A 13,104-nucleotide genomic window follows, 5' to 3' on the forward strand; every position below is an offset into this window, starting at 1 on the left:
ATTACGTCTTTCATCTGAAGCACAGTTAATATTAACTGTATCATTTTACACAATGCTTAGTACCACCAGGAAAGAAAAATAGAATTAAAGCCCACAATTTTCCAACAAAAGTTATTCAAACACTTCCGTGGTGTTTTCTTTCTCCAGTTTCCCATCCTCTTTCTTTCTGTTTCACCTTCCACTTATCCTGACACATATACACATGTGCACACACACATACACGTTTACTGCAGAAATTTAAAAATGTTACAATTCCATGTTTCACTTACTTCAAATCAAGGTACAAACAGAATGGTTTATAAACATAAGGTTCCATTATTAGAGAGAATTAAAATAAGAACTAAAAGTTATAGTGCTGTCTTGCTGTACTAAACCAGCTTTTACTCATTCAGAAATTCATTAAAAAATGAAGTTTACTGTGTTGGTAAACACATATTTTAGATTAAGAAAGCAGTAATATTACTGCTGGATTTCATCAATTTATTAAGTTACAGTTGGTTTTGTTTACTATCTTTCTGTTCTAGATTTTTGAATGAAAAATTAAGAACATAATACTACAGTGGTGAATATTTTAAAGGGCAAAACTATACTAAAACTATTCTGTGAAGTAACAAAAACTATTTATCCTTAAATAAAGAGTCTATAAGAATGTTAGTAAGTATTTTAAATTACCCAAGTAAACCAGGAAAAAATGAACCTAGAGGATAGATAATTCTCACATGGTAAGGAGCATATCAGTGACTGTCGTTTTTGTTTTTTTTTTTTAAGATTTAGGAAAAGGAGTTGACTACATCTGACTATGATACAAATTTAGAATGTCATTATAGGGTTGGGATACAATTCTACAAATATTGAGTGATAAGCAAAAGTTGGTAACTCTCTTTTTTTATACCCTAAAATGGCCAGTTTTAAATATTATTATATATTTTGTTCATCACACTTCAAAAACATAGAATTCTAGGAAGAATTTAGAAATGAAAGATTACAAAATGACAATAAGGTTGCTAGAGGAAAGGTTAAATGGTTCTATTTAATGTATAAGGAGCATTTCAGTGATTACTGTTCCCAGTACACTGGGGTGCTACTGATGAGCCCTTTCCAATGGCAGTGAAGGAATAAGGAATCTTGGCTAGTTATCAAAGTAAACTTCTTTATCACCTATGTCCTACAATATCAGAATAACTATACGGAAAGGAGAGCTGACCCTGATAGTTGGACCAGATGATATCCTGTGTTTTTACTTAAGGAAAAAAAGCTAACAAAAAACCTATCTAATTAAAATGCTAATATTTTAATCTAATCTAAAACCTAATCTGATCAGATTTTAATGTAATCTATCATTAAATTTCAAATTCAACTAGCTAAACCCCTCTGAAGATGTGTGTGTGTTGTGTGTGTGTGTGTGTAAATATTAACAGCTAACTTGCACAGGAGTTTGGAGGCTAGACTACTGATTATGATATTATAATCTGTTAATTTTGATTGACTTTTGAAAAATAGATGTAAAGCATTATAACAATATAAACAAGCTATATCACTAATCGTTAGAGAAATGCAAATCAAAACTACAATGAGGTATCACCTCACACCAGTCAGAATGGCCATGATCAAAAAATCTGCAAACAATAAATGCTGGAGAGGGCATGGAGAAAAGGGAACCCTCTTGCACTGTTGGTGGGAATGTAAATTGATACAGCCACTATGGAGAACAGTATGGAGGTTCCTTAAAAAACTAAAAATAGAACTACCATACGACCCAGCAATCCCACTACTGGGCATATACCCTGAGAAAACCATAATTCAAAAAGAGTCATGTACCACAATGTCCATTGCAGCACTATTTACAATAGCCAGGACATGGAAGCAACCTAGGTGTCCATCGACAGATGAATGGATAAAGAAGATGTGACACATATATACAATGGAATATTATTACTCAGCCATAAAAAGAAATGAAATTCAGTTATTTGTAGTGAGGTGGATGGACCTAGAGTCTATCATACAGAGTGAAGTAAGTCAGAAAGAGAAAAACAAACACCATATGCTAACATATATATATATATGGAATCTGAAGAAAAAAAAATGGTTCTAAAGAACCTAGGGGCAGGACAGGAATAAAGACGCAGACGTAGAGATGGACTTGAGGACATGCGGAGGGGGAACGTAAGCTGGGATGACATAAGAGAGTGGCACTGACATATACACACTACCAAATGTAAAATAGCTAGCTAGTGGGAAGCAGCCACATAGCACAGAGAGATCACCTCGGTGGATGCTTTGTGACCACCTAGAGGGGTGGGATAGGGAGGGTGGGAGGGAGACACAAGAGGGAGGAGATATGGGGATACATGTATACATATAGCTGATTCACTTTGTTATACAGAAGAAACTAACACAACATTGTAAAGCAATTATACTCCAATAAAGATATTTTTAAAAAAAAGCTATATCAAAATTACTCCATTTACAGATATACTCACTCATAACCTCTTTTTTATAAATTAAAACTCTGAAGCACATTTTCTTCAAAACAAAAGTCCTCTTATCATAGTGAATAGAAAGCTACACATATGAATCTTTGATGCACCAGAGGTAAGGTATAAATGACAGAATAGCAAATTTATGATAATTTTAAAAAAGAGAAATAGACATTTGGTACCAGTTTGCCATACAATTCTTATGTAACTATTTCTCGAAAATTCACAACTTTTATCTCTTCACATAGATCTCATCACGTTTTCTTCTTTGTTTTTGCAATTACTTTGGAAAAGTAAAACTTTTTGCTATTGGAAAATTTAAACTGTTTGCTCTTTCTGGTGAACTTTCTCTTGCTAGGCTTCTATCACAGTCCATGCCGCAGCAAGTAGGAGCACATATGTCTCTAAGTTACTCAGCAAGGCAAAGGACAAGAAAAGTCAGTGAGATGGAGGTGACACTGAAAATACCACAAAAGGGTGAAGGGAATGGCATATGACTAAAATGAATGAAAGACATATTTACTATGAAGGGACACATCAGATTGTCTAAACTTTATGTACGGAGAAGAAAGGCAATCTTAACCTAAAAAGCAAAGGAGAATTTATCTATTTCTAAATTAAAAAAAAACAGCTTAAGATAAACTGAACTTAGCTATTAACATACAATTCTGGAATATGGATTTATTATTGATGTGAGTAAAAGAAGGGAGACATGAAGAGAAGGGAAGGGAAGGGATGAGAAAAGGATAAGAAGAAGAAAAAGAAAATGTGGTATTACCAGTGAACATAAAAAGTAGAACTAGCAATTTAAGGGTTACATGAGGCAATAGGAGTCAATCATTTTAAAGAATTATCCCAATATATACCGTTTTACATCTAATTTTAAACTACCTTTAGTTAATAAGTTCTTTTCCTGTGAAAGATACAAAAATTCATTGTAATTTGATGTTGGAATTGATTTGCTATGTTATACACTTAAATTCAATGATAGCAACCATAGGTGGAATCTAAGAAATACAATAAACTAGTGAATATAACAAAAAAGAAACAGACTCCCAATACAGAGAACAATCTAGTGGTTACCAATGGGGAGAGGGAAGGGGGGAGGTGCACTATAGGGGAAGGGGAGTAAGAGGTATAAGAGGTATAAAATAAGCTACAAGGATACATTGTACAGCACAGGTAATATAGCCAATATTTTATAGTAACTATAAATGGAGTATAACCTTTAAAAATTGTGAATCACTATACTGTACACCTGTAACTTATATAATATTGTACATCAACTAGACTTCAATTTAAAAAAACAACAATAACACAAAAAAAACAAAGAACAGAAAGGACAAAAGAGAGGGAGCAACAGAGGGAGGAAGGCGGAGAGAAGGAAGACACGTTTCAGAGACACACCAGCACGGTGCTCCCCACGGAAATGAAGTCCCAGGCCCATTTAATAACCAGTTGTATTTTTCTGAGAGAGAAGAGCTGATGGATGGCTCTTTGGGGGGTTGCTTTTGTGAGCTGTCTGCAGCAACCCCATGAACAGAGGAACCCTTTGCAACTTCACCAATGGCCCAAAAACAGAGCCTGTCAGAATCTGCTCATGATCCCAACAGGATTCAGAGGTCCTACACTGACTGGGAGTGCAATTTGGGAGCACAGGCGCAGAGCTAGGTAGGGAACAATCAAATAATCATTCCACTGAGTCCATTCTCCAACTGTACCTATACAACTGTATACTTCTAATATTTGTAAGACAATATTGAGACCCGAAGATTGTTTAGACCATGCTAGAAAAAAATATATCAAATAATTAGGTTACCTTAAAATGACTATTTTAAGAGATGAACAATAAAAACTAAGGAACATCCATTAATTAGTCTTGAAATAAAAACCAGCCTGAACATCAGCCTCACTATCCATTCCCTCCATCACAAAGTGGTCTCTATCTTCCACATCTGTGAAGAATAAGCACCCCCAACTCCCAGGTCTCATACTTACAATCCTTCCCTGCTGCCGTCGATCAGGGCTTGAAATAAGGGCTTGTTGTGCGGTATGGTCTGTAAGATATTTCCATCCCCTGTCACATAGCCGATGGCCCACTGTCCCAACCTAGTGCAGCTTAACCGGAAAATGTAGCTGTGAAACATAAGAAAATTACGTTTAATCACATTCAAAATGTAAGCTAACTACTACTAAACAATCTGTTAGATTTTTCTTAAGTGAAAGAACAAACAGAATCATTTAGAATTTCTATCTTCAAACTTATTTTTACACCATTTTCCTTCTCCATTTATTCATCTGTAAAAGAAGCAATGATAATAATTCCATTTAAGTGGTTTCATCTTTGAAGAAAACTGGGTTTTTAAAGAAAGGAAGAAGTTGTGATTTTTTAAAAAATTAATTTAGTTATTTTATTTATTTTTGGCTGCTTTGGGTCTGTTGCTGCACGTGGGCTTTCTCTAGCTGCGACGAGCGGGGGCTACTCTTTGTTGTGGTGCACGGGCTTCTCATTGTGGTGGCTTCTCTTGTTGCAGAGCACGGGCTCTAGGCGCATGGGCTTCAGTAGTTGTGGCACGCGGGCTCAGTAGTTGTGGCTCATGGGCTCTAGAGCGCAGGCTCAGTAGTTGTGGTGCACGGGCTTAGTTGCTCCGCGGCATGTGGGATCTTCCCAGACCAGGGATCGAACCCGTGTCCCCTGCATTGGTGGGCGGATTCTTAACCACTGTGCCACCAGGGAAGTCCCAGAAGTTATGATTTTTAAATATTAAGAACTTCATATTGGTTTTGGAAATTTTGGAAAGGACTTTTCAAGAAACTCTAAAAACATATTCTCCTAGAAAGCCGGAAAATAAATATCAACCTGTCCCTTATTAGGATCCTTAATCGTAATCACACAAAGTAATTCCACACAGACTTATTATGACTGTCAGTTGGATCCCAAATAAAGTACATCCTGAAGAACTCAAATGTCCTTGTAATAAACCCAACTATTTTCTTTACCATGAAGCCAAAGAGATGAACCACTTTCCAAGAGAAAGAACCACTTAAACACATATCCAGCAAATATTTTTCAAAATCATTTGATTTGTTCACTGAGTTTTCCTAAACACCCCATCACACCTTACCTGTAACAGTTTACCACAGTCTAATCATTTCATCTTTAACTACCTAAAACTTCGAAGAAATCATTGTTACAGGGCAAGAAGGGAAGGAAAGGAAAACATCCCTTCAGAGGGTACTATCTTAAGAGAACTATTCCGATAGCAATGAGACCTGGCTTTTGCTTCCAACACTGCCATTAATTATCTCCATGATCTTGAACAAGAGAACACAAAAGGGACTCAGTTACTTTATTTATTTAGAATTGGACAAGATAATTTCCCAAATGATGTCTGTGTTAAATTTGCATGATTCCGTGATTCCAACCATATTACATTTTCAAATCATACTCCAGAAGCAAGAAGATACTTTGATGCCAGTGAAAAGTTATGGAAAAATCTGGTTATGAGAGATCCCTGAATGAAACAAAATGACTCACCTAAGCCACTGTCAATGTGCACAATATCTGGCCTGCTCTTGTGGTCACAATGAGAACCAGCTCTCAGTCTAAACCAACGACTCCACAGGAGCCACACTGTTTTCTGTACCCATTACCTCCTTCTAATATACCATATAAATTCTTAAAAATAAAAAAGGTGGAAATTTTTCATTATGGCAGAGAAGAAAGGAATCATCAATAACTGACTGTACTCAAAAAGACTTTGCTAAAGGACAAATGACATTTGCACTACAAATCAAATAAAACGATATTAGAGGAAAAAGGTAGATTTAAAAAACCACCAAATTCATTCCTAAAATGAAATGACCCCTATGTGAAAGTCAGTGCACTCACAAACACTGGGATGGTATCTCCTACTAAAACATGAGTGAAGGAAGGCAGATCTCCACTGTCATTAGTGTCGCACCCAGCACACTGCTTGCCACAGCACGAATGTCTACTATGTGCCTGGTGCATTTCTAGACCGCATGTGGGGAAAATGCCTGCACCAGGGGAGAGACAGACTTTCTCCCGCCCAGATTTGCCATTAATAAGGTGTGCTTTCTCGATCAAAGCCAGAGGGGCTGATCACACAGCCAAGCTCTGAGTTTCACTCAATTTCAACATTAAGCATGAGGTCTTATGGAAGACGTTCTCAAGGACATGAAACTGGTTTGGATTGTTAACAATGGGCTTATATGTCTATGTACTTACATGTGTTCATCATGCATGTATATGTACACTTATATGTACTTACACGCATTAATATGTATTTATATGTAATTATGTGATTACCATAGAACCAAATTGAATGTCTTGAAAAAATACCTTAAAATAATGAACATGAAACTGATTTATTTTGTCATTAGCACAATATTCAAGTATTTAAATATACACATCTAATTTTATACATAAACATGTGTCATGAAACAGTTAATATGCTAATATCCTACTCCAATTTGAAACTCTGAGACTTACTCTCTAAATTCATCAAATTACATACTACCATATCCTCTTTCACTTTATGAACACTAAATTTCAGAACAAGCATAACGTACCAATTTAAAGAACTGAATTAAGAAGCACTGTTTTGGTCTATTAGCATTTCCCTCCCCTCATCCCTATGGGTGTTACTGATTTACTTAGGAATGAACCACAGAGGACTTTTCATCTTTACATATATCACATAATATTACTGCCAAAAAGTCTTACCTTCCGGGTTTAGTGCTGTATTTCTGTAGCCGTGCTTTTACTTCATCGTACGTGAGAAATGCCATGTAACCCGGATGTGTTACAGCTAAGAAATTCCAATTCCGTAAAATAGAGCCCCAAGGCTAAAAATATAAATAAATTAAAAGATTACCTAGAGAATATCAACTATCAATTACACAGCAACCCATCATTTAATACACATACTAAAATTCTCCTGGATATTTTTAAAGTGAATATGAGCTTACGGGGTTTAGGCCAAATTCTAGTACCTAACAGCAAACATGCAATTATATATTTTCTTTTTGGAGAAATATGATTATGCAGAAAACAGATTTCTTAGGAATAAAATACAGAAAGCAAAAAGGAAAACCACATAATCTCTTCTCTACAAATTCTATTCCCAATACAGCAGTTGTGATTAGTTTGAAACATAAACCACATCAACTCTTCTGTTCAAAACTCTCTAACTTTGAGTAAAAGCCAAAGTCCTTATAAATGGCCTAGAAAGACCTTTGCAGGGTTGAGCCCCAGTTCCCTTTTTGTCCCCATCTGCTGTGACTCTCCCACTTTCTGCCTTTCCTCTAGACACGCGGGCCTTGTTGCTGCTGGCCTGAACATAATTATATTCTCTCACCTCAGAGCCTTCGAACTTGCTGATCCCTATACCTGAATTCTTTCTCCAAATATCCATGTGACTGCTTCCTCTCCAAATGTCATTTCCTCAATGTGGCCTTCTCAGACCACCCTATTTAAAACCACTAACTCTCATCTCATGCCTCATGTCCCTGTGTGTCTGTTTTGTTCACTACTCTGCATTTAGACATCTCACTTTGTAGAACAAAACACTCCATCATGGAATGTAAGTGATTTGGCAAAGTCTACACATTGGCCATAAGCTACATGAGAACAAGGAACACACCTGTCTTGCTTCCCAAAGGGAGACCAGGCACTAATGCACAGTGTCAGAGCATAGTGATCAGGCTGGGGGAATAGCTGAAGAGGTCCTCTACTGAGTGACTTGTCTGCAAGGCCTCAACTCCCACGGTAACAGACTATTGTACTCACATTTGGTTTATCCGTGTACAATCACAAACTCAGAAAAGTTTATGGTTTAGAGGTGAGCTCTGTAAAAATCTTTTGCAGAAATAAACACAAACACACACGCACGCGCACATGAAGGGTTTGTATCGTTCTCTCTTTAATAGGATTAGTTGTCTCTCCAGTTACCATGGCAAGAGAAAAAAGGCAGCCAGTAATAGACAACTTTGCTTGAGGGTGTGAATGAATCATCTCTGCCATATCTTTAAGGCTGAAGCTACATTTATCCAAAGGAATTGGCAGCATACTCTATCTGATGTGCCAGATTATTAACTCAAATCTTCTACATAAAAGAAAAAAAAAAGGTATTTTGTGTTGCCAAGTGATAGTTGTTGAAATAGTCATCCTAGACATGATTATTGGTGGAGGGCTCCTGCTTTTGTCTGTTTTGAGACTTGTTCCTTGTGATTGTTAAGCAAGTTTCAAATTTACAAGGCGCAATTCTTTAAGGATTGTATCCCTTGAGATGAGGATAACAAGGGAAAGAATGATTTAGTAATGAAGAGTTTAACCTTTTCCAAAATAACAAGAAAAATCTTTAGGGTATTTCCCCATCACACTAAAATACCTAACTGGGGAAAAATGAGCTCTGGAGACACTTATTATGAGAGGTTCTGTCTATGTACTTGAAAAAAACAAAAACAAAAAACATGTTTTTAATTTTCTTCTTAAGGGATGACTAAAAATTACATAAACAATACTTGGAAGAGTATTAGCATATGTTTAGAAAAACCGAAAAATTACTATTATAGTCACTGAGTTTTGTTTTGTTTTGTTCTGTTCTACTTCCTCATCTACAAAGGACAAGGATGAAAAAGATACAAAATATTTGGGTCACTTCCATTAAAATCCACACAAATTAATTAAAGAGTTGTTTTACAAAATGCTGAACTTTATAGAGAGCCAATGCACAGATCAAATACAAGCAAAAAAAAAAAAATGAAACTGGAGTTTGGAGCCAAATGCTGCAGTATTTAGCAACCATTTCTTAGTAATAATCCAGAGGGCCAGATTCTAACTGCAACAAGATTTATGTAATAGAAAGAGTCTGTGTACTATTTTTCTTGAGAATGCAACCCACAGTCAGAAACACCTGGTAGTTTTGTATTGTGTGTGTGTGTGTGTGTGTGTGTGTGTGTGTGTTTAAAGTATTTTGCCAACTAATGGCTTAAAGGAGGCAAAACAAAGTGATGGGAGAATGATTGTTTTCACAGTTTGTTTTTAGGTTATAGGAAATCTTTTCTCACACACCAACACCAAGTTATTTGGAGATTCTTAAATGACTACAGAAATTAATAAAGTGAATTAAGAAGACCAGTCCCTCCATTCTCCCAAAGGCCACTGTGTTCACCATTTACCGACTTACAACCTACATTGGAAGTAGGGCCTCAGCTGGTCTGCCCAGATACTCTCTTAATCCTCACTACAATAGATGAGTTTCTTATTCTTCTTTTTCTCCCTGTTCCACAATGCTATATATTCCACAGTCAATAGTACATTGCCCCAAACCACTCATTCCTTATCCTGCACCTACTCATCCCATTTACTGCCCCATTTCTCAACAACCCAGTCTTCTCTTACAGTGGGGAAATGGAAGGAGAAGGGAGCAGCAGCCCCAGGGAGAGGGAAGAGGAAAGCAAAAGCCCTGTCTTTCCATTCCAGGACTTGAGCACTTGCCGATCCCAGCATCTCTGAACTACGTGGAGGGGAGAGAGATAAGGTTTAATGTAGACAGAGGAAAGTGACCATGCAAGACCTTTCCAGTGACTCGCAGCACTTGTTCAAGTTCTGGCAAAATATGAGGATGAGGGAAGACAGGAAAAAGGGGAAACCAGAATCCACCAGCTTCTTGCTTCTTTCATTTCCTAGGCAAGTCTCAACTTCATCTCCTCACCTCCACCGACACCTTCCGCAAACCCTTATGCTAGTTTTCTATGTCAAACCTCAATCCTGACGGTGTACCTGCCCTCTTTCAGATGCCGCTCTGTTAAATACCCTATTCCCAATGATTTAATGCTAGAAGGAGTCACTACCAATTAACCACCAATATCACAGCTGTAGCAGAATATATGTTCATGCAGTTACAGTAGCCACAAAACTTACATCTTTCATATAGAATACACAACTATAACAAGAAAATATTATTCAATTGTTAAAGTTATGTAAAAATAAAAGATCAGTAAAAGTTAATACATGTACTTTCTGTGCACACAACCAATTTTATTGTATTTTAAAGCACATATATGATTACAGTCTAAGCATAATGAAATCAGGAGAGGTGAAGAATCTGAGAAACACACAGGGGCTAACAAAAGTTCTTTAGCTACTGCTGTAATTATGAGTTTTAAAAGACACTAGGCATTCTTTGGTCCGCTAGTAAGGTTTTGGTTTTGTTATCTAATACTTTTCATAGTAGCTCTACTTAAAAGATTCTTTTCCTCTCCCATCCCCATGAGCATAAATAAGACATATGTGCCTTAGCGTGCTGAGATTACTTGGGCTGTTTTAATGTGAAACAGCTTATAAGAAAATATGTACACATATTAAGCAGCTGTTTGGGTAAGTGCTTAACCAACATTAAGCTGCCCTCATACCTTTGATATATAACTCTGAGGCGTTCTAGTATTTAACAGCCTCACTAAAAAGTCATCTAGGCTCCCCACAGAAAATACACTCTTCCTAGAATAAACAGCTAGGCTTAATGTATGAAAATAACTTTTGTTCTCTTCCTTCTCAAGGGGAAGAAGCAAAGCATCTACTATTAGAATGTCTTGGTATCATGTTAAATAAATGAAGTATTTGTAAAATTATCAGAAACTTTTAAAGAAAGGAGAGGTTCCATTATAAAATAATCAGTATCAGATAACACCACCTTTTCCTAAAATGTATCCTAAAGTCATTGGAAAAACATTAACTGACAACGTACATATACCAAGCGAATAATAATGAAAATACTGTAAACTGAAAATATCCAAAAGCATACCTCCTGCAGTCATCTGTCTAATTTCCTATTCTATACGTCTAGGTAGAATTATGATTATAAAGTTATAATAAAGTAAAATGTATTCTATAAGTATTGTTGGCAAGAGTTAATTTGCCCTCTGTTAATGGATTCTTTCATAAATTAAAAGTTAATCCCATGCAATCTTGTTTTCTTACATAATTCAGTTACCCGATCTTTGCGGGTGAGTACCAAGCAGGGTCATAAATCAGAGAAGCAAAATTCTTACAACATGAGAAACATGAAAACCAATATTATACTCTAACATTTGTTGAAAGCATGTTTCAAACAGAATAAATTTTACTGAAGACTAAAATAATAAAAAAAAGTCAGAATATAAGCAAGCCTGGTTTTTGATCAATTAACATCACTTGCTATATAATTGATATTATTAGAATCATAAAGATTTTAGGTGGGGTTCTCACTTTGTGACTACTTGAAATGAATCTCATAGATGATATGCAATTTAGTGGCAGAGGCAAATTCAAAGCATATTTCAAGTCTTCATGTTTAGGGTAATTCTATCAACACATACAAAAATACAAAATGATGGCACCCAGCTTTTATTATGTGACACCTGCTTCTGAATAGCTATGTGAAGACAATTATAAAAGAATGATTAAAAACCAAAAACAATAAACAGGACAAGAAGGTTAATCTCAAAGTCATTTATATTAGGGGAAAAAAAACCAGGAAAACAAATCTAAATTTCCCAAATGAGAGATTTGCTAAATTAATGACAGATTATTTTGATGGAATATTCTGTAGCAACTGAAAATTGAAAATTATATTGATGAAAATACTCACTGACACGGAAAAATGTTTGTGATATACAGATGAAAGAGCAAAGCAAGCTGTAAAAACAGTACACATCACAGTAATCTCCTATACAGAAAAAGACGAGTTTGCTATTTATTTCCAGGTTCACTATTTTCCCTTCTCACCTAATGAATATGGGAGGCAAAGGGGAGAAGAAGTTGGGATACAACCTCAGCAAATGCCCACCTATAAAACCTGCATTCTGGGCTTCCCTGGTGGCACAGTGGTTGAGAGTCCGCCTGCCGATGCAGGGGACACGGGTTCGTGCCCCAGTCCGGGAAGATCCCACATGCCGCAGAGCGGCTGGGCCCGTGAGCCATGGCTGCTTAGCCTGCGCGTCCAGAGCCTGTGCTCCGCAACTGGAGAGGCCACAACAGTGAGGGGCCCGTGTACTGCAAAAAAAAAAAAAAAAAAAAAAAAACCTGCATTCTATCAGTTACTGGGCTAAAATGAACAACAAAGTAAAGTGAGAAACCAAATAGGGACTTTAAAGCTCCTTTACATCATTCTTCTCAAAGCTAATAAGCAACCTCCAGGCTTGGAACACCAGATCCTCCAAACTCAAACTCTAAACTTACAGCAATGACCAAAAAATCTTGCTTTAAAATTGCAGACTACCAAAAATGAGACCATTTCCCATATATTTGTATGTATGCATGTGTGTGTGAAAAAGAGACACATACACACACACAGAAGGGAGGGAAGTGGAAGAGAGGGCAGGATTAAGCAAATACAAAGCTTACCTGAAATAGCCTGGTAAAAATATCAAATTCAAAAACTGAAATGTAATCATTACAAGTTAAATCAATTGTTGATTTTAGAGCCATTGCTTCCAGACCAGAGCTAATCTGATGGACCTCATGAAGGCACTGTCTGAATACTTTCCATGGTACAATAGTTCTGTGCAAGAGAAGAAAAAAAAAAAAAATTGAATCAACTATCATTTAAGACATACCTTC

The 13,104-nt window shown here is 36.5% G+C and overlaps 1 protein-coding gene across 2 annotated transcripts in view; it reads right to left on the reverse strand.

Annotated features, from left to right (window-relative positions):
* Positions 1–13,104, reverse strand: part of CBLB (Cbl proto-oncogene B) — a 214,259-nt gene that overhangs the window by 91,544 nt on the left and 109,611 nt on the right. For both annotated transcript variants that reach the window (XM_022594278.2, XM_089910515.1), the window contains exons 5-7: positions 12,889–13,045; positions 7,228–7,349; positions 4,476–4,613 (exon numbers count right to left, since the gene is read on the reverse strand). In XM_022594278.2, the coding sequence (XP_022449986.1) occupies positions 4,476–4,613; positions 7,228–7,349; positions 12,889–13,045 (417 nt within the window). The remainder of the gene's footprint in view (positions 1–4,475; positions 4,614–7,227; positions 7,350–12,888; positions 13,046–13,104) is intronic.

This window comes from Delphinapterus leucas, chromosome 4, assembly GCF_059928025.1.
Source record: "Delphinapterus leucas isolate spDelLeu-1000000601 "Yukka" chromosome 4, BTC_Dleu_Yukka2, whole genome shotgun sequence".
Lineage (NCBI taxonomy): Eukaryota > Metazoa > Chordata > Mammalia > Artiodactyla > Monodontidae > Delphinapterus > Delphinapterus leucas.